This window comes from Ochotona princeps, chromosome 2, assembly GCF_030435755.1.
Source record: "Ochotona princeps isolate mOchPri1 chromosome 2, mOchPri1.hap1, whole genome shotgun sequence".
Lineage (NCBI taxonomy): Eukaryota > Metazoa > Chordata > Mammalia > Lagomorpha > Ochotonidae > Ochotona > Ochotona princeps.
This window is the reverse complement of record NC_080833.1, coordinates 131,800,830-131,824,269: the sequence shown is the minus strand read 5'-3', so window position 1 is coordinate 131,824,269 and position 23,440 is coordinate 131,800,830. Positions and strand designations below refer to the sequence as shown.

The following is a 23,440-nucleotide window of genomic DNA, read 5'->3' as shown; positions in this document are numbered from 1 at the left end:
TAACTGCATGGGTGGAACAAATGAGGAGCAGGTGGGTGTGTGGTGAAGGAAGGAAATGGACAAACCATGGCGTGGATGAGAAGGCAGGCAGGAGGACATGTGAGCAGACCAGCCGATGGAGATGGCACGGGGCTTGACAGATGGGCAGACAGACCCGGCTCTCGCACACTCGCTTCCCCGAGACAGAGAAGCAGATCTGGCAGTGCTCTGGGCCCTGTGCTCTGGGCTCTGTTCCGCGGGATTGGGCCACCTTGCGTCTGATCTTGACCCTCATGGATCATGTGCATTTGGCAGGCCCGGCTCAGCACAATGGCCTGATATCCCTCTGCCCAATGGCAGCCCACGCACCTGCACATGGCAGCAACATCCTCCTTACTCAGAGCAAGGTGGGACGTGGGGGAGTCAGCCAGCCAGCCAGCAGCCATGCAGCCCAGCACCACGACACTGCCCTGGGGACAGCCAGCACAGAGGGAATGACGGAGGTGCAGTGGGGCAGGCAGCGGGTGACAGGGCCTGTGGCTGGTGGGACATACCAGAGCAGGGCCACTTCCTTAGATCACTGACACATTCCACGTGACTGTTCCAGCCAGGGCTGCATCTGACTCTTGCCAAGCTGTGCCCAGGAGTGAGCCTCCGGGACAGCAGGTAAGACAGTGGGAGCTTGGGAAGCCTGCATCAGTATTGGAGTGCCTGGGTCCAGATCTGGTTATCTTCCCAATGCCAGCTTCCTGCTATTGCTTGCCCCAGGAGACAGCAGGTGATGGTTCAAGTACTTACGCAGAGAGAACCAGACTGTGTTCTGGGCTCCTGCCTTTGGCCTGACCCAAACCCAGCTGTCGCTGACACTTGGGGAGTAAACCAGTGGATGGAAGATCTGTCTCTCTTTCAAATAAGATGAACAAAACAACCAAACAGGGAAAGCTGTGCCCACATGGAATCAGAAGTGGGGGCAGTAAAATCAGGGGCAAGCTCCTGCCTCCTCTGCCAGCCGCCACCGCCCGCCAGCCTACCTGTCTGGCCGCCAGGGCCCATCTGTTGGGCCAAGATGGCCTTGAGGTTCTTGATTTCCTCCTGGTACTTGTGAAGGAGCGCGTCCTTGGGGTCCTCGTTGATGCGCAGTTTGTTCTTGATGTTCTTGGCCGGGTTGGCATAGAGCAGCGTGCTCAGGGACTCGTCATAGTTGTTGTCAGCAGGCGACAGGCAGGCCACCATCAGCGTCTTGGTGTTGCCGCCCAGCAAGTCCTGTAGCAGCCGGGTGAGCTTCCAGTCGCGGTACAGGATGTGCTTGCAGCGCCCATCCACCAGCGCCGAGATGACGTTGCCTAACGCTGACAGCAACAGGTTGATCTTGGTGGCCTCCTTGAGCCGCTCCCCGGTGGCTCCCGTCTTGGACTGCTGCTCGCTGCCCGCCAAGTCCACCAGATTCAGCTTGCCAGCGTAGAGGTGGTCCTTGCCCCGCTCATCTGCAGACAGAGTGGCCAGGTGCGGTAGGGTCATCACACAGTGAGATAGGAGTCCCTGGGAGGTGCCACCATGGTGCCCAAGTGACAAAGGAGGACACCAGGCCCAGAGAGGACACATGATTCACCAAGGTCAAATCCACATGATCCACTAGGGTCAAGATCAGACGCAAGGTGGCCCAATCCCGGGGAACAGGGCTACCTCTCTGGTCCTCCGTTCTGCACATCAAGCCAAGGAGAGCAGCTCTAGCTCCCCCCGAGGGTCAGCGGCTGGGACGGGAGCAGCTAGGGCAGCAGCACATTCACAGGGTGCAACAGCCCTGGCGTGCAGAGCAGCCGTGGTGGGCTGCACCAGGTAGCCTGGGGGCTGTGGACTTAAAGGGTCCCATGCTGACCCTGTCCCTCAGTAGCTGTGACACTTGGGGGGGACAAGTCCACTGGATTCAAAGCCTGCTATCTTCCTCTCAGCACAGGTGCCCCGAGCCCAGGTCTGGACCTGCCCAGGGCCCGTGCCCACCTGGAGAGTGCTCTGTCACTCCCTGTCCCTGGGCAGCCCTATAACTGCCCCCACGTGAGGGAGGACAACAGCGCCCATGTCCCACTCAGCAAACAAGGCCCAAAGCCCCAGCTGTGGGGGCAGAGAGGCAGGGGCAGGGTCTCCCGCTGGCTGGAACCATTTGGGGAGTACACTAGCAGATGGATGAGCTCCGTGTCTCTCCCTCAGTGTCTCTCTGTCTCTCCCTGTTTGTGACTCTGTCTTTCAAATACATAAACCTTAAAAAAAAAGAGCAAAGCAGAGTGTGCTCTGATGTGAGAGCTGGCTGTGCCGGTTCATTTCCCTCCGATTTCTATCTTTATGGAGCTTGGATATTTTATAATGAAAATAGTCGCTGGGTCCGGCGCAATAGCCTAGTGGCTAAATCCTCGCCTTGCATGTGCCAGGATCTCATATGGGTGCCAGTTCCTGTCCTGGTTGTTCCAGTTCCTATCCAGCTCCCTGCTTGTGGCCTGGGAAAGCAGTAGAGGACAGTTCAAAGCCTTGGGACCCTGCATCTGTGTGGGAGACCTGGAGGAGGCTCCTGGCTCCTGGATTAGGATCGGCTTAGCTCTGGCTGTTGTAGTCACTTGGGGAGTGAACCAGCGGATGGAAGATCTTTCTCTGTCTCTCCTACTCTCTGTATATCTGCCTTTCCAATTAAAAATAAACAGTAATTGCTTTTATATCTGTTAATGGTGTGTCACCCCCTCCTACAAACCCCCAGAGGGACACCACCCTCCCATCTGCCCACTTCCATCCCTGTCCCTCCCCCAGCCACCTCACAGGCAGCTATGATGAGGTTGATCCTTCCCTCCGCAGAGGCACACCCCTGGGGAGCATTCAGCCAGCAGCAGGTGTAGGGAGAGGGGTGGCCTGGGCCCCAGGTGCTGACTCTGCTAGGTGTCTGCTCCCCAACTCTCTGGGTCTCCTGCCACCTTGGGGACAGCAACAGCAGGGGTCACAGGGGAGCTGGGGTGTCAGGAAGACGTGGGCTCCACCTGGGCTAGAGGAGCTGAGACAAGTAGTGCGCCAGGTGGCTGTGAGCCTCAGCTTCTCCACTGTAAAAGCAGACAGACAGGCCTGCCCAGCCCAGGGCTGCGGGGTGGGACCCAGGGCACAGCACCTGCACCTGCGGGTGGCCCCAGATCAGCCTTCCTTTCACTGAGGTTCCCACAACTCTAGCCTGGGGCAGCCTAAGGGTAGGGTCTCAGTGATTCACGCCCGGGAAGCCCCCAGATGGAAGCCCAGCTTGGACACCCCCTGGCTGTGCAACCTCGACTCCACCCTGGAAACTGTGGACAGTGGTCTGCCTTGGGGAGTGGGGCGACTGTCGTGTCCCTGGGGCAATGTCCACAGACTGCGGGCTCACAGTGGCCAGGGTACTGCTGCTGTGATGGCCGTGGGGGCGTCCTCTTGCGGTCTCCCTCCTAGCTCCTGACTGCACTCATACCCACCCTCAGGAGTGGGACTGGCTCAGGGCCTGCCCTGCCACATACCCACAGCGTAGATCTCCATGCTGATGGTGAAGATGGAGTGGGAGCGCGAGGAGTCCTTGTTCATGAGGGTGTAGCCCACCGAGCGGTTCTTCCAGCCCATCTCCATGATGCGCTCGCACTGTGCCACGCTGTGCACCATGTGTATGGGCAGCCCCTTCACATACACGCCCTTCTCTGGGTGCTCCTTCAACTGCGGTTGGGACGGACTGCTCAGGGGTGGGGCCTCCAGCCTGGGGGGTGCAGTTGCACCCAGCTCCACCCAGACCACACCTGCAGCCTCGGTGGGCTCATCCCATGTCCCTGGGCAGTCATTCTGGGCTGCCCTATCCCTGCCTCCTTCTTGTGGGGACGTTGGGTCTGTGACTCAGCGTGGGCCTCAGTTTCCACATTTGTACAATAGGTGTGAGAGAACCATCTCATCCAGACATGGTGAGAACCCAATGAAATAAGGGGTGTTGCTGGTTTGGCATGGTGCCTGTGGCATAGGACAAGTGTCCCCTAAATGCCAGCTGCCATTCTGAAGCTTCAGTGTCACCACTGGAAAGGTGGGTTTTAGCCTGGCAGCTGCCCTCACTCCTGGGACCCTAGCAGGTGACTGGCCATTTGCTGCCACAGCCCACAGTACCAGGGATGCCAACAGCTGTGCCAACCTGAGCACAGAAGACGCCAATGCTTCACTCCAGGCACTTCAGGGCCTCCTATCTGAGGGGCCCAGCCCAGGGAGTGGACCTGGGGCACAGGGAGGCACAAGGCTGAACAGCTTGCTGAAGGTCATAGCTATGGTGGGGCCCTAGCAGTGGGAGACTTCAGGGGCTGGGCGGAGACAGGCTGAAGCCTCAGCAAAACAAAAGGCTGACCTTGACCTGGGAGGAGATGCACAGGCAACAGAAGCAGGAGGCAGGGTTGTGGGGGGCAGGGCAGCCCCTCCAGCTGCAACCACACCATTCAAGGGCTGCTGGAGGGCTGGTTGGTGTGATCCCTGCCACCCCCAGAAGCTGGGACCCCACCTGGCACAGAGGTCCAGTGAGAGGGGCTCCCAGCTGCACCAGTTCCCTGTTTTACACTCAGACTGGAAACCTGGTGGTGCCACCTGCCTCTCTCTATGCCTCAGTCTCCTTGCCTGTGAAATGGGAATGACACATTCTACTTGCATGAGACTGCCCTGTGCATGAGGCCAACAGTGGGTCTAAACAGCAGTTCGGCGCACCTGTGTCGGGGTAGGTCACACAGGCCTGGAAAGCCCCAGAAGATGCACCCCTGCACAGGGTTGTGGGGCTCTCGATGCTCTATCATTGGTGCAGGAGGTTCTGTTCCCCACCCCAACACCTGAGGGGACCCCAAGGAGTGCCCTGCCCAGCAACTCCCGACCCCACACCCCAGGCAGGGCTGCACTGAGAAGTGGCCACCCACAGTGCACAGCTCCTCAGTGACTGCTCATCCCAGCTGTGCAGCGATCTGTGCCCCTGAGGCTCCACTCTGCAGTGCCACCCCAGCACGGATCTCCATCCTACTCTCCACGCAGCCACCACCACTAGAGCTGGGTCCACGCGGGACTCCTGCCCAGAGGGATAAGGTCCCACATCTGAACCCTTCTATAAAATGGGGTGTGTGACGTTCCAGATCTCCGCGTCCCCTCCCCATGCTGGCAGTCTGGAGGTTTCTGTACCCCCTCCCCATGCTGGCAGCGTGGAATCTCAGCCACCAACCAGGTGACTAAGTAGGAGGCAGGAGGATGTGCTGCCAACAGCCAGTAGACAGGAAGTGCTTAACAGGTGACCACTGCTATGGCCTTTTGTTCAGCACAGGGGGCCTTTGGAGATTCCCTGACACTCCTGTGTAGCAGAGAAAGGCTTTAGTCAAATGACGCCTATCACCAACTCCGTATTTGAGCAGGTGCACCTGGGAGACATCCAGTCTTCTCTCCATCGCTCAATGGTCGGGGAGGCCCATTATACTTCCCCTGCACCGTGAAATCTGACTGAGAACACTCCAAAGTCCAAGTTCAAAGTCCCCACCTAGTGTGAACTGGCACGAGAGCCCTGGGGCAGGAGCAGCATCCCCCCTTCGGTCACCCCTGCACCCACCTCCAGCTTCTGCTTGGTGTCAGCTCCTAGCAGATCCCGCACGTCCTCACTGTAGATCTCCAGGTAGGAGGCCCGCACCAGGAACTTGGTGTTCTCTGTGCACTGCAGCGTTGGGAAGCATAGACAGGACTGAGCTCCAAGCCACTGGATGCCCAGCCCGTGCTGGACTACAGTCCTCTGCAGCCAGGGAGCGGGAGAGGCCAGGCTGGGAGGGGCCCCATCCTGCCTCTCCCTCCTTGCCACTCCAGCCCGGGGACTCCAGGCCTCTCCAAGCTGCATTGTATCCACCTGCTATGCCCAAGGTTCCAGCCATATGCCTCAGAGACAAGAATAAAGTCCTCCCTGGGGTCAGGTGAGACTCGAGCTAGCCCCAGCCCCCAGCTGCTTCCTCTCAGGCCAGGCTCTGCCATCTCCCATTGGGGGACTTTCCACCCAGTGCCACCCATGGCCCCCCACAGCCCGGGCACTGGGAAGGACTTGTCTCAGCCGTCGGGGTCTCCAAGTCTCAGCCTCTCCCATCTCAGAAATGCGCTCTAAGTTACCCCCTGGGTCTGTCTCGAAGCTTGGTGACATCATTAGGCAAAGAGTTCTCCACACAGGCTTGGACAGTAGCAATGGCTTAATCCAAACAGAAGCTCAAGACAGGTCCAAGCCAGGGCCACCGGGTGTTTGGCACCAACATCACCAATATCCTAGGGTGAGCTTGTCTCTACCAGCTGGCCAGAAAACAGTGCCAACCCTGCAGCTGTGGGCCTTCAAGGCGGGCCTCTGAAAGGGCAGCCTCCCAAGCCCTCCACCCAAGGCTGTACCTGCACACTCTCAAACAGGTGCTCAAAGGCCCTGGGAATGATGCCCCGCTGGGAGGGCGGGTCCGGCAGGCCCTCCCAGGACTTTCTGCTGCCAGTCAGTCCATAGGCAAAGATGGTGCCATTGTAGCCCTTGGTGACACCCTGCGTGGGAGGAAACCCAAGTTGGTGCTCAGCCAGGGTCCAGGGCAGGGTAAAGGTGGACTGTGAGGCTCCCCCCACTAGACTGGGGTCCTCCCTGGGCCTCCTGCATGACAGCCCTCGCTGCAGTAGAGACTAGGAGAGCTCAGAGAGTTGAAGCCTGAGGCTCCCCTACCTGCTAATGCACACAGCCCAGCCCTTGCCGTGCTGACCATCTGGGGAGTGAACCAGTGCATGGAAGATCTCTTTGTTTCTTTCACTCCGCCTTTCAAATAAATCAAATAAATCTTTAAAAAAAAAAAAAAGCAAGCAAGCATTTGGGCTCTACCCTGCCAGGGGTGTGCTGGGAAGGAAAGGGAGGAACTGACCCCTTGGAGGGTGACAAGCCTGCTGGGGGATATGGCCCAGGGCATTCATGTCCCATCTGCACTTTTGGCCCTGTGCCCATGGCTAGGTCTGCCCCAGTGTGCCCATCTGTAATAAGGGCAGAGAACACCTGCTGTTGGGCCTACCATACTGAGTCACACTGCAGCAGCACCCAAGAGCAGGCACACAGGGCGCTCGCTCAGTGTCCCCCTGGACTGTGGGGGCAGGACAAGCACCACTGACACCTGTAGCAGGCAGTGTGGCTGCAAGTAATGATAGGCACTGCACAAAGAGAGGTGGCCAAGAGGGAAAGGGGGTGGGTGGGGAGGCAAGAACTCGGCAAAGTCTCCCAGGGGCATCAGGAACCAAAAGGGAGGTATGGGTTCCCACAGGGCTGCAGGTACAAGACTCACACCAGGTCACAGGGGAGCTGAGCACGGATGGAGAGGTGTGAACTGAGAGTAGGTGTGGGGAAGGATGGAGAGGGGACAAGGCTGCCCAGGAAAATGGGGGCGAACCAGCCCATCTCCTGGACTTTCTTTACTTAGCCAGCATCTGTCCACCCGCCATACACACAGTGCATGAGGTCACACATTCTAGAATTTTCCATGGAACAGAGTGTTGGAATGTGGACCTGGAGGGCTGCTGCCATGCCCCAGGGCCCCGTATGACACCCCAGGCCCATCAGGTGGACAGAATGGGGTGTGGCCATCCCAAGGAGACTAAGGTCACCGTTCCCAGCTGTCACAGGATAGGTAAGCATGCACTCTTACCCGCAGAAGCTGGGACTCGGGAGTGGACAGCTGCAGGGCAGCAGAGGAGACCACCTGTCCACAAGCACACTTCTAAAGCCCTGTGGCCAGAGCAGGCACACTGGAAGCTCAGGAGCCTCATCCCAGGAAACTCGTGTGGCCCTGACACTTAGCTGGAGGACTGTGGCCTCACCCACATACGGGGAGGGGTCCTAGTGGCACTGACAGGCTGCCCCACCCACTCAAGCAGCCCCCAGCCCCCACTAGGGGACATCCATGTTACTAAGAAACTGAACTTCCAATTAATTTAGATTTTTTTTTTAAGATTTATTCATTTTATTACAGCCAGATATACACAGAGGAGGAGAGACAGAGAGGAAGATCTTCCATCCGATGATTCACTCCCCAAGTGAGCCGCAACGGGCCGGTGCATGCCGATCCAAAGCCGGGAACCTGGAACCTCTTCCGGGTCTCCCACGCGGTGCAGTGTCCCAATGCATTGGGCTGTGCTTGACTGCTTTCCCATGCCACAAGCAGGGAGCTGGATGGGAAGTGGAGCTGCCGGGATTAGAACCGGCGCCCATATGGGATCCCGGGGCATTCAAGGCGAGGACTTTAGCTGCTAGGCCACGCCGCCGGGCCCAATTAATTTAGATTTTAAAGCCTAAGCACTATAAAATAGCCTTCCAGGAGCCACAGTTTCACTGCTGTGTTAACGTATTTAATTCAGCTGAAGGGCCCAGAGGGAGAGGGAGTTAGACATCAGACAAGTTCCCCTCCATTGCTTCACTCCCCAGAGGGCCACAACAGCCAGGATCCAGAAACTTAACAAAGGATGGCTGGCACCTGCTCCTTCCAGAATGCACGTCGGCAGACAGTGGAACAGGAAGGAGTGCCAATACTGGGCATGGTGACCCCAAGCAGCACCCTCACTACTACACCAAACGCCCACCTGCAATTCAACTGCTGGGACATTAGCATAAAACATACACTGAATTTTACATAGTATGAACAACGGATGTAAGAGATTTCACTAACATTATGCGATGAAGATAATACCCATTTACATCTTAGGGAAGCAATATATTGTTAATATGAGCTGAAATAGTCGAATCTGTTTCCTTTCACTTCACAAAATGTGGCTCACTTGGTATTCGTACAGGAAGACTTGGCTGAGAGCTGTGCCAGGCAGCACAGCAGCTGCGAGCCACAAGGGGTTAGTTAAATTTGATCTTTCAGCTTAGAAACAGACAGGGAATGGTCAGCGGGGATGCACTTAGAACTCACTGGGTGGGACACAAAGATTAGTCACTCCTCACTGGGGTATTGAAGATTTCTCTGCACACCCCTCCTAACATTGTTCACCTAAACTGTCCACATATGTCTTGTTAGAGTTATGGAGTTAGACTAACCGAAAAACAGCCAGGTTCAGCAAAATCATGCTTCAATGCTATGAACTGCTAAATAATAAAATTAAAATAGATATGAGACAGCTGAATAGTAATCTATACCTATTTTAAGGTGTATAGCAGCCGGCTGTATATAAACTAATAATTGAAATGTCAATGTAGAAGTCACAGGATGTGGTTCAGAACTTGCACTCTGTTTTTTTTTTCTCTTTTAACATATTGGTTACTCAATACCATGTCAACTAATTCCATAATGTTATAAATTGCTGCTGATGTAATGTCGGGGCTTTTAATTGATTGGGATGATACTCTGCCGGCTTTACCTTCAGACCAGAGATGGTCTCCCCAAGAAACCATTGAACTTACCTGGACAGCAAGATGCTGCACTTACACTTGATAGATACTTGCAATGAAAGAATCTCAACTGAATTTGAACTGTGGTAATGCAACAAGGTGGAGGAACCCACCCGGGGGGGGGGGGAACTCAGTGCCTATAAAACTGTGTCACATAATGCAATGTAACCAATAAAATATAAATTAATTAATTTTTAAAAACTTGATCTTTCAGAAACCAAAACTTCTAGTTAAATTAGCATTCAGAGGGCCATCATCACAGCACAGTGCGTTAAACTGCTGCCTGCAATGTCAGTGCAAGTCCCGGCTACTTCACTTCCTATCCAGCTCCCTGCTAACTTGGCCTGGGAAGGCAGCAGCAGATGGCCCAAGCACTTGCACCCCTCCCACCCACGTAGGAGACATGGGTGGATCTCCAGGATGCTGGCTTCAGCCTGGCTCAGTCCCTGCAGTTGAGGCTATTTGGGGCATTGAATCAGAGCATGGAGAAAATCTTCTCTGCCCACCCTCCCCTAACTTTCCTCTCTCCTTCCTTCTCTGTCCCTCTGCCTTTCAAATAAACAAATTAAAAAGAACAATTAAAATACAGCCCCCGGGTGGCACTCAGTGGCATCTCACTTGCACCATGTAGTTCGTGCCTATCACAGGAGAGTTCATGGATATCACAGGACAGTGCAGGCACTGAACACGACCACTGTCACAGAAGGTCCCTCAGCTCAGCTCCAGATCTCCATGGAGACAGCGTCTCTCCCACCAGCTGACCCCACAGACCTCCATGGGACAAGTACATCCATGGAGCAGGTCCGCATGTCAGACCTAGCAGTCCTCCACAGCCCTGAAGTTAGGGACCAAACAGTTTCCGGGAGATCAAGGGTTAACCAACTCTTTAACTAGGGGCTGTCCTGGAACTGGGTTCCATGAGCTGACCAGGTGGTGATGGGGTGTGGTGGGGAGATGGATCAGCTGGAAGGAGGGTCCTGGGTGGGCAGCTTCCAGTTGAGGTGACACATCACCCAGTGACAAGATCAGGAAGGGAGCCTCTATCTGAAGGAGGGGAGGAGCACGGAGGACCCAGAGGAAGTGTCCTGGGCAGAGGTTGTCCAGGCTGTCACAGGACCCCAGAGCCACCAAGACTGCCAGCCCGGCCTGCCCAGTACCACTGCTCCTAGGCTGTAAGTGCTTGCTGGCTGCCCTGCTAACAGGAGGCAGCCGGACGGGGCAGGGGATGTTGGTGCCAGGCTCAGTACCAGCCCTAATTCCTTCCACAATTCTTCAGTCTTCAGGGTCCCCAGCTCTTTTGAAGACCAAACCCTCCCGGCTCCAGCCCGATTCCACGCAGAGGACCGCTCTGGGAACTGCCTGACTCCACTCAGCCTTCAGCTCACAGCCTCTGTGACACCTCTCCCAGGAAGTCCTCCTGCTCCTCCCATCCACACCTCTCCCCACCTAGATCCAGGCTTGGGAGCATCCCCGTGGTTGCCAGTCCCCAGGGTTTCCCCTGCCAACTCATCACCCTGGATCTCAACTGTTAGCTTGCTGCTGCTCCTCATTAACTTGCTAAGAACAGAGACGCTGCCCCTTGCCCAGGACCTGCAGGAGGGACCTGAAGGGCTGTCCTGTCTCCCTCCCTCTATGGGCGGGGCCCCCACAAATGGCTGGCCCAGGGCCATGCTCCAGGCCAAGGAGGGACCCAAGTTCCCACAAGGCAGAAGGGGCTGCTTTGGGAAGCCTGAGCACCTGTGGAGCAGATGTGCTGGGGAGAGCTGGTCCTCACTTTGGTGGCCTTTGAGAACCCAATAGGGAACAAGAACTGGGTCAGGTGAGCCCCTGGGGCCCTTCCAGTTGGAGAGTGGAGTTGGGCCAAGGCACAACCTTGCTAAGTCTCAAAGCCTGGAGGAAGCTGGCCCTCATGCCTGCAGCATCATCTCTGGCTGGGGGAGCTTCAGACCATATCAGCTCATTCCAGGCTTGGACTGACTCCTGGCACAAGAGATGGGGAGCCAAGGGAACTGCTGCAGGCAACACCAGCATTCCATTTCAGAGCGCTGGTCCAGACCCAGCCCTGGCTGCTCCACTGGAGCAAACCATCTCTCCTACCCTCTCTCTTTCAAATCCCTGAGCCAGTGTTAAACAGAGGACAGGGTAGGAAGCAGGTTAGCTCCAGTCAAGCTCACTGGGAGAGCCTGGCCACGCTGTCCCCAGGAGTGAGACGCCAGGGTCCTTGCAACAAGAAGCAGAGCCTGTGTTCACAGCCTTGGGGCTGCCCCCAAGCTAGGGCCGGGGGCCTCCAGGAGCCAGCTGCACTCACACTACAGTCCTAGGTGGAGAGTGTCAAAGGCGAGGCTGGCCTAGGGCAGGAGGAGGGACACGGGAGGCTGGACCCGGAACATATGGGTCTTCCTTGGTTAGGGTTTTTAGCAGGAAGTGGTGTTGGATTTTGTCAAAAGCTTTTTCTGCGTCTATTGATACTATCATGTGATTCTTGTTTTTCAGTTTTTGGATGTGGTGTATCACATTTATGGATTTCCTTATGTTGAACCACCCCTGCATTCCAGGGATGAATCCTACTTGATCCGGATGAATGATCTGTCGGATGATTTTTTGAATTCTGTTGGCTAGGATTTTGTTGAGTATCTTAGCATCAATGTTCATCAGAGAGATAGGTCTGTAGTTTTCTTTCTCTGTAGGATCTCTGTCCGGTTTTGGGATTAAGTTAATGTTGGCTTCATAGAATGAGTTTGGAAGGGTTGCTTCCTTTTCTATTGTATTGAAGAGTTTGTAGAGGATTGGGGTTAGTTCTGTTAGGAATGTTTTGTAGAATTCTGTAGTGAAGCCGTCTGGACCTGGGCTTTTCTTTGTTGGGAGATCTTTAATCACTGATTCAATCTCTGCTTCAGTTATGGGCTTGTTCAGGTCGTTTGTTGCCTCTGGGCTAAGTTTTGGCAGGTGGTGTGAGTCTAAGAACTTTTCCATTTCTTGGTGGTCTTCTGATTTGTTGGAGTATAGTGCTTTGTAGTAATTTCTGATTATGTTCTTAATGGTTGCAGTGTCTGTTGTTATGTTGCCTTTTTCATCTTTGATGCTGTTAATTCTTGCTTTTTCTTATTTTTTCTTTGTCAGTCGGGCCAGTGGGGTATCTATTTTGTTTATCTTTTCAAAAAACCAACTTTATGATTCATTGATTTTGTGTATAGTTTTTTTTTGTTTCTATCTGATTAATTTCCTCCCTTGTTTTGATGATTTCTTGCTTCCTGTTGTATGTGGGGCTCTTCTGGGCCGCAGAAACAGAAGAACAATAAACGTCCTTCGGGACCAGGGAGGAGAGCTTTCTCTGGTCCGAGCCTGGCTCCACCTCTGAACCCCCACCCTCCCTTGCAATGACCATCAGGATCGCTCCAATAACCCCTCATAGCAAACAAACAATCACACAAACTAAAAAAACCTAAAATAAATAGACAAACAACAAAAAGTAGAGCTTGGAATCTGACAGGAAAGAGCTGGCATGGATTTGCTCACGCCTCGCTGGGTGGGACACGAAGATTAGTTACTCCTCACCATGGTGTTGGGGACTTTCCTGCACCCCCCCCCCCAAAAAAATGTTCTGCACCTTAATTGTTGACAAATGTCTTGTTAGAGTTACAAACCAGTCTAGATTATCCTAAAATCTGCCAAGATCAGCAAAATTATACTTCAACACAACAAATGGCTAAATACTAAAATGAAATAGACACGAGACAGCTGAATGGTACCTTATAGCCATTTTAAGGTATATAGCAGCCTGTCCTGTATACAAACTAAAATTGAAATGTCAATGAGCAAATCATAGGTTGTGGTTAAGAACTTGTTTTTTGTTGTTTTTTTTTTTTAACATACTGGTTACTCAAAACCATGTCAATTCCATAATGTTACAAATTGCTGTTAATGTTATATTGGGACTCTTAATTGACTGGGATGATATTCTACCAGCTCTAACTTTGGACCAGAAATGGTCTCCCCAAGAAACTGTTCAACCCATCTGGACAATAAGTAGCTGGACTCTATGTTTGGTATATGTTTGCAAGGAAAGAATCTTGATTGAATTTGAACTGTAATACTGCACCAAGGTGGAGGAATCCACCAGGGGGGAGGGGTGTGGGGAGGGGTGGGGGGATTCCCAGAGCCTATGAAACTGTCACATAATGCATAATAATTAATAATAAAAAAGTAAAAAAAAAAACATTTGGGTCTTCTAGGGATCCCACGAGGCGGGGGTATCCTTGGGGGAAGTTCTCAGCCAGCAGGAACAGGAAGGGGCATTGGGCATGGCGGAGCCCAGGACGCCATCTCCTGTCTGCACACAAGTCGGTTGCTGTCCACCTGTGCCCGCCTGCCCGCCCCTCGCCCACCCCGAGCGCCTGGGGGCAGGGCCGTCCCTAGGCGCACCTCCACCAGCGGGTAGGCGATCTCCTTGTAGATCTGCTAGGTGACATGGTCCATGTGGTAGGCGTCGTCGAAGGTGAACTGCATGGGTGGCTTGTTGGCGGCGGGAGGGTTCTGGATGAAGCACTGGCCGTGCGCACAGTCCACCGTCACCACAGGCTGGCAGTGCAGCTCCCGCTTGCGCAGGTTCATGGGCCGGCAGCCCACGACCACCTTCACCGCCTCCGCGATCATGGCGCGGCCGGCGCCCGCGCTGGGCAGGGGCTTGTGGCGGGGACGGGGCAGCGGCGGGAGGAGGGGGCGCTCGGGACACTCACAGGACCCGAGCCAGCACCGCCGCCGCCTCCTCCAGAGCCCGGGCTCGCCCGTGCCTGGGCCCCAGCGGGGAAAGGGCCTACGGGTTTGGAGGTGGGATTCACTCTGCAGGCGCCGCCACAGGATCCAAACGCCTGAGTCGCCGGCTCGCGCACGCGTAAACACCACCAAGGGGTTCGCGGTTGCCGGGCAACGGCCGTGGTGTCACAGGGGGATGCAGTGTGAAGGCCGTGTGTTCTCCGCGACCTGAGCCCCCCACCCCGCGTCCGTCATCGCCTGGAGCGATCCAGGTCCAGCACCTGACTCCAGGATGCCCCGCCACCACGGGACCCACAGGCTGGACTCCACTTCCTTTTCCAGAGTGCCCGTTGTCCTTTACCAACAGCTCAGCTCTGGTGTGCCTCAGTCCGTGCGGGGCAGCCCGGAGCCCGAGCCCTCCTTCCCCAGATGTCACCTCGTTTTTCCTAAACCTCATCACTTTTCAAAGCTTTAGGAGTCAAACCCTTTGGGCAGGCAGAGGCAATCTGGCCCATCCCTAGGGACAGGCCATGGGAGCCGCTGGACGATACACGCAGAAAACCAGGGTGAAATCTGCCCCCTGCAACCCGCAGCCCGGCAAAGGAGACTGTCCCTGGAAGCCAACATCCTACAAAGCGGTTAGCGCCAGGGACCCAGCACACCTACCTGGACCCGCAGACGGAGGCTCGCACTCCCACTCCGGGAGAGGCGCCACAGGCAGCCTGGGACCAAGCTGAAACACCAAGGCTGAGGATGAGGGCCGCCCAGGAGGAAGGGGAGGCCCCGGGGCCACCTGGGCTGTGCCAAGGCCCTGTGGCATGTTACAGGAGCAGAGAGCAAGCTCCAGTAGCCAGCGCTCAAGGCACCAAGCATTGTTCCTACAGCACCTTCCCCTGAAGGTATGAAGGAGTTGGACCTGGCTGATCACACCCAGTACCCAATTCCTTCTGGAGATCCTGAGCCCATTCAGCACCAAGTGGCTGGACAGAGGCCCCACCTTTCAAAGGAGCCTGTATTGGAAGAGTGGAGGAAATGCACTTTATTTGTGTCCACACAGCTAGGCTGCCCACATGATGTAGGCTGGAAACACACACACACACACACACACACACACACACACACACACAGCTGTGCTCTGATGTTAGGACATTGAGAAGTCAGCACCTGTGGGCCAAAACTCTTGCCCTAGGTGTAACTTCTAACCAATAAAAGCTGTCAGGAAGCCATCTGGGCACTTGGCCCCAGACCTTGCCAGCATGCAGCCAGACCCATTCCTCCCACGGGGGTGCTTGGGCCAACTCCAAGGTTTCATGAACTGTCTTCCCAGGCACAGGAAAGCGCAAAACCCTCTCCCTGCTAAAGGCATGTGAGACTGCGGAAGGAGGGAGGGAGGGAGGGAGGGGAGGGGGACAGGGTGTCCTCCACTGCCCATGCCCAGGGAGGGGAGGAGTTGCAGTTGAGATGCTGGGAGAGAGGCCCAGTTGCCCACTCCCATTTGACATGGATCAGGATGGCCTGTCCCAACAGAGGACACCCCAGTGGACAGCTCCCTTTTGTTACTAGATTGGTGAGACAGTGACAAGGCCACTGGCCAGGACTGCCCTGAGCGGAGCGGGAGTGGTGGCTGTCTCTGCCACCGAAGGGTGACACACCTGCTGCTTGCTAGTGTGGTGGGGCCTCTGCCTTGGGAACCAAGTATTCTGTAACTTCACCAGCCACCCGTGCTGGCCTGCCAAGTTCACTCAAAGTAGAAAGGGGGGTAACCTAGATTTGTCAGTCGTCAGCAGGACCACTACCTAGACCCATCTCCTCCACCTCATGTGGCTGGCCTGGTGAGCTGTACTGAGTCCTGACAGCCGTGCCAGCCACAAACCATAGGCATGGGTCGGCCTATGCCTCTCCAACAGCAGGGTGAGCTGGGGAGGGAGGCCTTGGTCAGGAACATTCTGGATTCTGGAAACCCCAGTCAGGGAGGGCCCCCCACCCACCCTGACAAGCTCCTAAGCCAGGAGTCAAGCAGGACGCCAGAGGCAACAAGATGACAAAGCCCCTAGGGCTGGGCGCTGCGTTCCGCCCCCTCACAGAAGCATGTCAGCAGGACACATACCACGGGCTGGGAAGTGACAGAAGACCCACACGAGGGACACAACAACCAGAGGACCCGCTGGCCAGTGTAGATGAGAAGGGCAGAAGGCTGTGGAGTTTGCAGCCCAAATGAGGCGCAGCCCTGGGCCCCACGGCCTCCTAGCCCAGGCCCTGCAGTTCTGCCTCTGACTTGGCATGGCTGAGGGGCTGGAGAGTCCGAGGCAGCCTGCCCTCATGGCCCAAGTCCTGTTCCTCATAAGTGGGGTTCAGGCGGCCCATGTCCAGGGGGCAGAAGAGTCTGTGCTCGGCTCCTGAGTGGCTCTCCACCAGGGCCTCCAGGCTGGGGAAATTGGCCGGCAGGTGCTGGCTAAAGAAGGGGTTTTAGCATGGGGGCTCCTTCCTGTGGCTTGCACCCAGCGCAGCACCCTAGGGCTCAGGTGGCATGTGCTATTGGGGCAGGGCCACAAGCCACTTCCTTTTGTCCTCACTACCTGTCCAGAAAAGCCCCGACACTCCAGTCTGACCCTGGCTGACACCCAAAGGGAGACTCAGGTTGTGCCCCTCTGTGTGGGTTCTCCACTTGATACCCACCGGCTAGGGTATGGGGAAGCAGGATTTCTAAGAGCCAACATCCCAGCAGAAATGTGAAGTGTCACTCAGCCCAGCTCTACGCAGGGTGCCCTCTGGGAGCATCCTCTAGATTGGGGACCCTCAGTGACCACGAACCCTCCAACATTTCCTCCAAGAGCACTTTGCTCAGGCCTGGACCAATGAGGCAAGATCGGGAGCAGGGTAAGGGAGGCGAGAAAAGGGGCAGGGCCAGCTTGTGCTGTGATGAGGGTTAGGCCAGCAATGGGGCAGAGCCAGGCCCCTCCTGCACTCACCTCTAGGCATTTGGGGGCCACACGGTTGCGGAAGATCTGGTAGGGCACCACGCTGCACTGTGTCAGCACCAACAGGCACCACTGGCCGCTGGTGCCTGGCTCTGGCCACAGCAGGAAGGCTCCAAGCATGTCTCTCCGCAGCAGGGCCAGGGCACTGGGCCTGGGGGATGGAGGGTGGGAGAGGCTGTGGGCAGGACCCCTAGTTTGGGGTAGCCTTGGGCAGTCCCCCTGAGCAATGGACGGGTCCTGGGCTTGGAGTGGCACTGGGATTAACTGTCCTTTGCTGCTAGCCTCAGGACCCCAGCAGAAGCAGGGAGCCATGAAGAGGGCCAGCAGCGGGCCATATTTCCGGGGTCCCTCACTGGAGCTCCCCTCAGCCCTGCCACCAAGGAGGTCTTCTCATTATCTCATTTCACATTTAAGAAGACTCAGGGGGCCCAAGGTCTGCGGGGCTGGGAAGCTTTGTCTGTGCACAGAGATGGGGCTGGTAAGAGCGCCAGGGAGAGGGAGAGTCTGTCCCCTCACCCTATCCCCACAACAGAACTAAGCATCAGTCCAGGCCAAACCCCACGCCCCTCCCCCAAACCTGGAGATGCCGGCGAAGGCCCAGATGTTCTCCATTAGGCTGCCCTCGCTTTCCACCAGGCACGAGGAGCCTCCAGGACCCTGGGGCCATACCTCCCATGCGGCAGGAAGTGGAGATACCATTCAGGGTCAGAGGAAATAGGGCCTCCCCCTTCCTACGCTAGGCCCGCCCTCCATGCAGGCCCCAGCATGCCAGATGGGTCTCCTCCCAGAGTCTCCCTGCCCTGCCTCACAGGCACACCCCACTGTGCAGGGCACCTGTGCAAGCCCCAGGCACTCAGACTGGGTACACAGGCACAGGTACTTCCACGTTTGCACAGAGGCACCTGTCTTGAGGTGCAGCCACTGCCCTGCAGCACAACCCTTGCTGGCCATGCCCTGCGATGGACACCAGTGCGCTGGGGCAACTCACAGGCCTCACGCACCAACAGCTGCAGCTGAGCCTCATGTGTGCAGGCCCGGTAGGCCCCACAGAGGATCACCTTGCTACGGATGGCCTTCTTGTGGATCAGTGTTGGGGAGCAGTAGAGATTCCCCAGGCAGCCATGGCTGGTGCACCCTCTGCCCTCCAACTCTGACAGTTCCTTCTAGGGCACGCAGGGAGAGGCTGTGGGAAGGCAGACTCGGCCCCAGCTACCCGGGTGCAGCCCCCAACACTCCCCCAGTTCTCTGCCCTCCTCCTGCCTGCTCCTGGCTAGGGGCACTGCATACCCCACTGCCCACCGGCCCCTCTGCTGGCAGCTGCCAGAAGAAGACCAAGGCATGGACGTTCTGTGACAGCTGATCCAGGCCGAAGGGTTCCCGCACCAGGGCCGGTGGGCCGGCTGCGGGCTTTTGGGGCTCATCCCCTGTGGTGGCCTGGCAGGGCTCAGGTCGTGCCCTCTCCTTAGGGTGTTGCAGGAGGTAGGCGAGCTGGAAGGAGCGGCAGAGTAACAGGTGCAGGATGTGGATGTAGGACAGGCAGAAGCAGCTCCCATTAGACGGGGCACTCGGTTATCACCACGGTTGTGCACAGCCCCTCTCAACCAGGAGTGCTGTCTCACTTGGCCCTGGGAACCTCACCACCAGGCTCTCACCCCAGCCTCCCTCACTCAGCAGGAGCAGAGGCGGCTGCCCTGGGGATCCTGCCTTCACCCTGGAGAGGGCGCCAAGAGTTCAGGCCCTGGGTTCCAATCCTGGCCCCATTCCTCAGGAACAGCTGGGTGACCATGGCCTTCTCTATGATCCTTTGAGGAGTTCATGAAGCGGCCCAGCAGAGGCCCCAGACTTGTGTGCCGACTGCAAGACATGACACACACTGGAAGACTAAGCACCAGCTCGCGGGCAGGGGCCAGCCTGGATCCAGCATGGAGCTGCACGCACACGGCAGCAGTGAGCAACAGCCTCAGCTTCTGCCTGCCAACCCCGGGGTCCTGGGGCTCTGCAGCTGTCTGACCTAGAGCTTTTCAGATGGCCCTGTCCCCACCACCCCAGTGGAGCACACGCAGCCCAGCCTGGTCCGGCCTCTGCTCTCCAAGAACTCAGGCAACAATCATTAGGGACAAATGGATAGAGGGATGGGGATGGGGAGGGCGCCGCAGGAGCCTCGGGAACATGGAGGCCGAGCCTCAAGGGCAGACAGTGTAGAGACAGGACAGAGGCCACGGCACAAGCAGAGGCCTGGTGCTGGCTGCACTCCTCGAAGCCAAGCACAGGCTCTGGCCTGCAGGCCGCCAGGGACCACTAAGGCCACGGACCTGCTCTCCAGAGCCTGCAAGATGACATGTGGACGGGGCACTGTGCCTGCAGGCAGCCATGCCCGAAAGGCCACCTGATGCCTGGCCCACCCCCTTCTCCATCCTTAGCATGACCTCCTCACCCGCCAGCCTTATGGCCCAGGCACCTATCCTGGCTGCCTGCCCACGAAGAGGTGGCAGAACAGCTTGCTGGCCGGGCTCCATGGGTTCCGGGCGATGAAGGCAACCTGGCAGTCAGCTGGGCACCAGGTGGAGTAGAGGATGTGCCTCAGGGCGTGCGCCATCAGAAGCACCTGCGGGTCGGGGGGCAGGGGTGCTCATGGCCTCCATCAGGCCAGCTCCAGCCACCTGGCTCTTGCTAGGGGCCGTGGCCTTGGGATGTGCCGGCCTGTGGGTGGGGTTGTGACCCAAGGGCAGAACTTGCACGGACCACTGGATCAGAGACAGGCAGTGGCGCAGGCCCGGGCTTGCAGCCTGGCCTCTGAGGCACATGCCAAGGGTTCAAGTCCTAGCCCTGCCATACCTCCTCCACATGCCTTGGCGTGACTTGGCTCAAGTGAGGAGACACTAGTCCCTCTCAAACAGGTGGTGGGTGACACCTCACGCCGGCAGCTCAGTCCTTGATGCCAGAGCCCCATGATGTGCCTGGACCTTAGGTGATGGAGGACCACAGTCACTGGGAGCACAGCACAGTGTGACCCATGGTCAGGGTCCATTCTGTACCAGGAGAAAGAGTGGGCCGTCTCCTGCCCCAGGGTGCCAGGAGGAAGAGTGGGCATCTCCGGCCCCAGGCTCAGCAGGGCTGGGGGAGCACTCCCTGAACCCACCCCCATGTGATCCCCAGGAGGCAGGGCTTGAGGACAGCCCCGGGGGAAATGCCCCTCTTGGAGCCCCTGAAGCTCCTACCTCATGCTCCCCACTGTAGATCTTGAGTCCCTGAAGGCTGAACTTGAGAATGACAGCCCAGCGGTGGGGACAGTCCTGGGTGGAGAGTTGGCAGGAGTTAGCATCACCTGCCCAGCCCAGCCTCGGGGCGCCGTGAACCCGCTCTGCCACCCCCAGGGGCCAGGGAAGAGTGGGTGGCTCCTCGCTGACCATCCCCATCAGGCCACACTGAGAATCTCCCGTGATCTCCCAGCTGCGGGGCCCCGCACAGCCCCGAGGGAGGGGTTCGCGGGCCAAAGGAGCTATATTCCCTGGGGACAGCTAGCCTTGGAAGGGGCTCATCCTCCCACCAGTCATGGCCCACACTTGGGGCACCCCCCAGCACCTCCACTTTCAGCAGCCACAGCTGTTGCTGCACCAGCCACACACTCTCCTGCGTGTCCACGTCATCCACTGGGAAGGAGCCCACGTACTGCTCAGTGGTGGCATGGCAGAGAGCAAGGAAGGTGGCAGGGGTCAGACCCAAGGCCCCTGGCCAACCTTCTCCAGATCTCCCCGACCCAGACATACTCTCTGCTCAGTCAGGCAAGCTGTGGGCTCTGCCATGTCCCTGTGGATCCCCTCCCTCACCTGTACACACACACACATCCCACTCCAAAGTCACTGAGGGGAGACCCGGAAGTAGTTCCTTGACCCTCAGCCTCCCCTACCCAGACAGGGCCACTCACATGCCAGGGCACCCAGACTGGGCAGCTCCACCCACCTGGGCAAACTTGGTGATGCACCTGGGCCAGTACAGGGCAGGCCCGCAGTCAGAGGCCCTCCGGCCCCTGCCCCCACCCTCTGCATGGCCTTGGGATGCCCAGCTTCAACATGCCCATGAATGAAGTCTGTAGGGGGAGGAGTGTGGGTTCCAGGCAGGCAAGCCGCACAGCTCCTGCTGAGGCCCCCAGGAGCTCCTCTGCTCCTTCGCAGCCCTTTGTCCACTCATCCAACAATACCCCAGGCCACAGGCGCTGGGGACACAGACTAGCAGGCAGTGATCGCTCTATTTCACATCACGATGAGGAGAAAGACACCAAATTACTCACCTCGTGATATGACAGGCTGCGCCGTGCCCGGCCCTGCCAGGAGCAGAGCGAGGACGGGCCACTTGCTCACTTTGTTCAGCAACTCCAACCTGCACAGAGCTCAGAGCCTAATGCCACAGGGCCTCTGTTCCCAGCACGGGGGTGGTGGTCGTGGTGGTGGGCAGACTGTAGGCAGCACCTGCCTACAGTGAGGGGTGTGAGGGCCTCGGGCTTGGCCTGTAAAGGCAGGCGGCAGGTGGGCAGCTGGGCTGAGGCAGAGCCGCCCCTGTGGCAGTCTGATCTGGTATGTAATCAGTCTTCAATGCCAAACTGGGGAGCTCTGCTTTTTGGGCAGTGGGGAGCCAAAGCAGGTTCTGGGGTAGGGCAGCCCATGGGGTGGCCACGAGCTGGATGGGAGAGCTAAGGCTGAGAGCCTGATTTAGGCACCCTGGCTTATTTGGCGTGGACTGGCCCCGGCCCTTCCCAGAACCCAATGCAGACCATAAAATCCGAATCCAACTGAACTTACAGTCACCCAGCGTCCGGATAAGGAGAAGGTGGTCAACCTCACACACATTCGCTTGTGGGCAGAGAAGCGGCCTCTGCAAGCATCCTCCAGCCATCCCAGCACTGAGTCAGGGTAGGGCAACCAGTGTGTTCACACCAGTGGGCTACCCATCAGCGATGGGCACAGTGCGTCTTCCCAGCGGCCCAGGAATCACCTCCCCTCAGTCTCTCCCCAGGTCCCCTTAGCTGCATCTAACAGGGACCCTCCATGACCCTAGCTGGCCTGGGAGCTTGTGCAGGTGCATGGGCCTTCCAAAGAGCGGCAGCTGCTTGGGGTCTTGGCAGCCAGGGTCACGGTGGGAACTACGCTGCCCAGCGACAGGAAGCGCTCTGGGGGGCCCTCCCAGCCCAAGGCCTCCCCCTGCTCTCTGGCACCTCTGATGCAGATACAGTGTGCCCCCACTTTCTGCACTGGTTATCTGTGCAGCTGGCACAAAGGGGCTTAGGGCTTCAGGCTCCCCCTGGCTTGAGTCCCATCTGGGGGCTGGGATGGGCGAAAGAGGCCAAGACCACCCAAGAGACAAGGAGCAGAGAACAAGGGAGAGATGGTGGGAAGGGAGGGATGGGAAGCCGAGTGGGGAGGAGAGCGGGAGGGTTCCCAACCCCACCTTCAGGCTGACACCTCTCCCCACCCTGGCACTGAGAGGGCAAGGGGGTGCAAACCAGCCCTGTGCGCCCCGGGCTGTTAATGGCTGCCTACCGCCAGGCTCCCCACCTGCAGAAGCTCTGGTCCTCAGCCTTCTCCGAAATCTTCCCCCCCATTACCCCCTCCCTTCCATGGCTCCACGGGGGGTTGGGGGCGGGGGAGGAAGGGAGGGAGGAGGGGAGGGGCGGTTGGGATGGCCTGGGACCACTTGGACAGGGTTGGGCTTTGCCAGATGGCCCGGCTCAGGGACAGAGGGGCGCCCCTCCAGGGTCAGGCACGGAGGCCCCTCTGCCACACACAGCCCAACGTAGGGCCGAGGGTGGGGTGGGACTCAGGTATGGGAAGGCACCTGCTGGCAGCAAACTCAGGGGTGGTGAGGTGCAGCAGGCCGTAAAACCAGCGCCCTGGGGCCCTTCCCTGAGGGCCAGGCACTGTGGCTGGCGCTCTCCTCCCGTGGACAGGGGTCCGCCGTGGCAGCGGGCTGAGTCCCAGCCTGGTCAGGTCCCACTCGGGCGCCTCCCTCGCCAGGGGACCTGCAGCTGCTAGGAGACCGAGGTCCACGCAGCCGGACGCAGCAGTTGGAGGTGGGGTCTGACACGGTGGGACCCCCCCAGGCGAGTCACTCCCCCTGCCTCAGTTTCTCTGCCGTGCGCTGATCTTGGGGTGGCGGCAGCCAGCCTCGCGGTTGCTCCCTAACACAAAGTGTCCGCTTCCGCGGGGCGCCCAAGCTGGAGTCGGGGGCGCGGGGGACGGAGTTAGTGACGGAGAAAACGCGCAACGGAGAAAAGAGCGCGGGTTGTGTGCGTGGAGCTGCTGGGGTGCGA

At 57.7% G+C, this 23,440-nt stretch overlaps 2 protein-coding genes across 2 annotated transcripts; both read right to left on the bottom strand.

Moving 5' to 3' along the window:
* Window positions 1-885: 885 nt before the first annotated feature.
* Window positions 886-14,059, bottom strand: LOC131478288 (kinesin-like protein KIF17). The gene is given in 5 exon segments (XM_058656869.1): window positions 886-1,463; window positions 3,495-3,684; window positions 5,579-5,680; window positions 6,388-6,528; window positions 13,829-14,059. Coding segments are annotated over 5 exon segments (1,242 nt in total).
* Window positions 14,060-16,402: 2,343 nt separating this feature from the next.
* Window positions 16,403-21,156, bottom strand: LOC131479626 (SH2 domain-containing protein 5-like). Its single transcript, XM_058660979.1, has 9 exons — window positions 21,097-21,156; window positions 20,725-20,805; window positions 20,355-20,429; window positions 19,599-19,741; window positions 18,424-18,667; window positions 18,125-18,299; window positions 17,714-17,822; window positions 17,128-17,287; window positions 16,403-16,606 (listed from the first exon to the last, which is right to left on the bottom strand). The coding sequence occupies exons 4-9, from the start codon at window positions 19,730-19,732 to the stop codon at window positions 16,403-16,405; spliced, it is 1,026 nt and encodes a 341-aa protein (XP_058516962.1). The 5' UTR covers window positions 19,733-19,741; window positions 20,355-20,429; window positions 20,725-20,805; window positions 21,097-21,156.
* Window positions 21,157-23,440: the final 2,284 nt, after the last annotated feature.

Coding starts and splice junctions, on each gene's coding strand:
- LOC131479626 (XM_058660979.1), bottom strand. CDS start 19,732: ATGGCGCACGCCCTGAGGCACATCCTCTACTCCACCTGGTGCCCAGCT. Junction 18,668..19,598: donor TTCGTGGGCAGGCAGCCAGG/ATAGGTGCCTGG, acceptor CTTCTGCCTGTC/CTACATCCACATCCTGCACC. Junction 16,607..17,127: donor TGGCCCCCAAATGCCTAGAG/GTGAGTGCAGGA, acceptor TTCTTTAGCCAG/CACCTGCCGGCCAATTTCCC.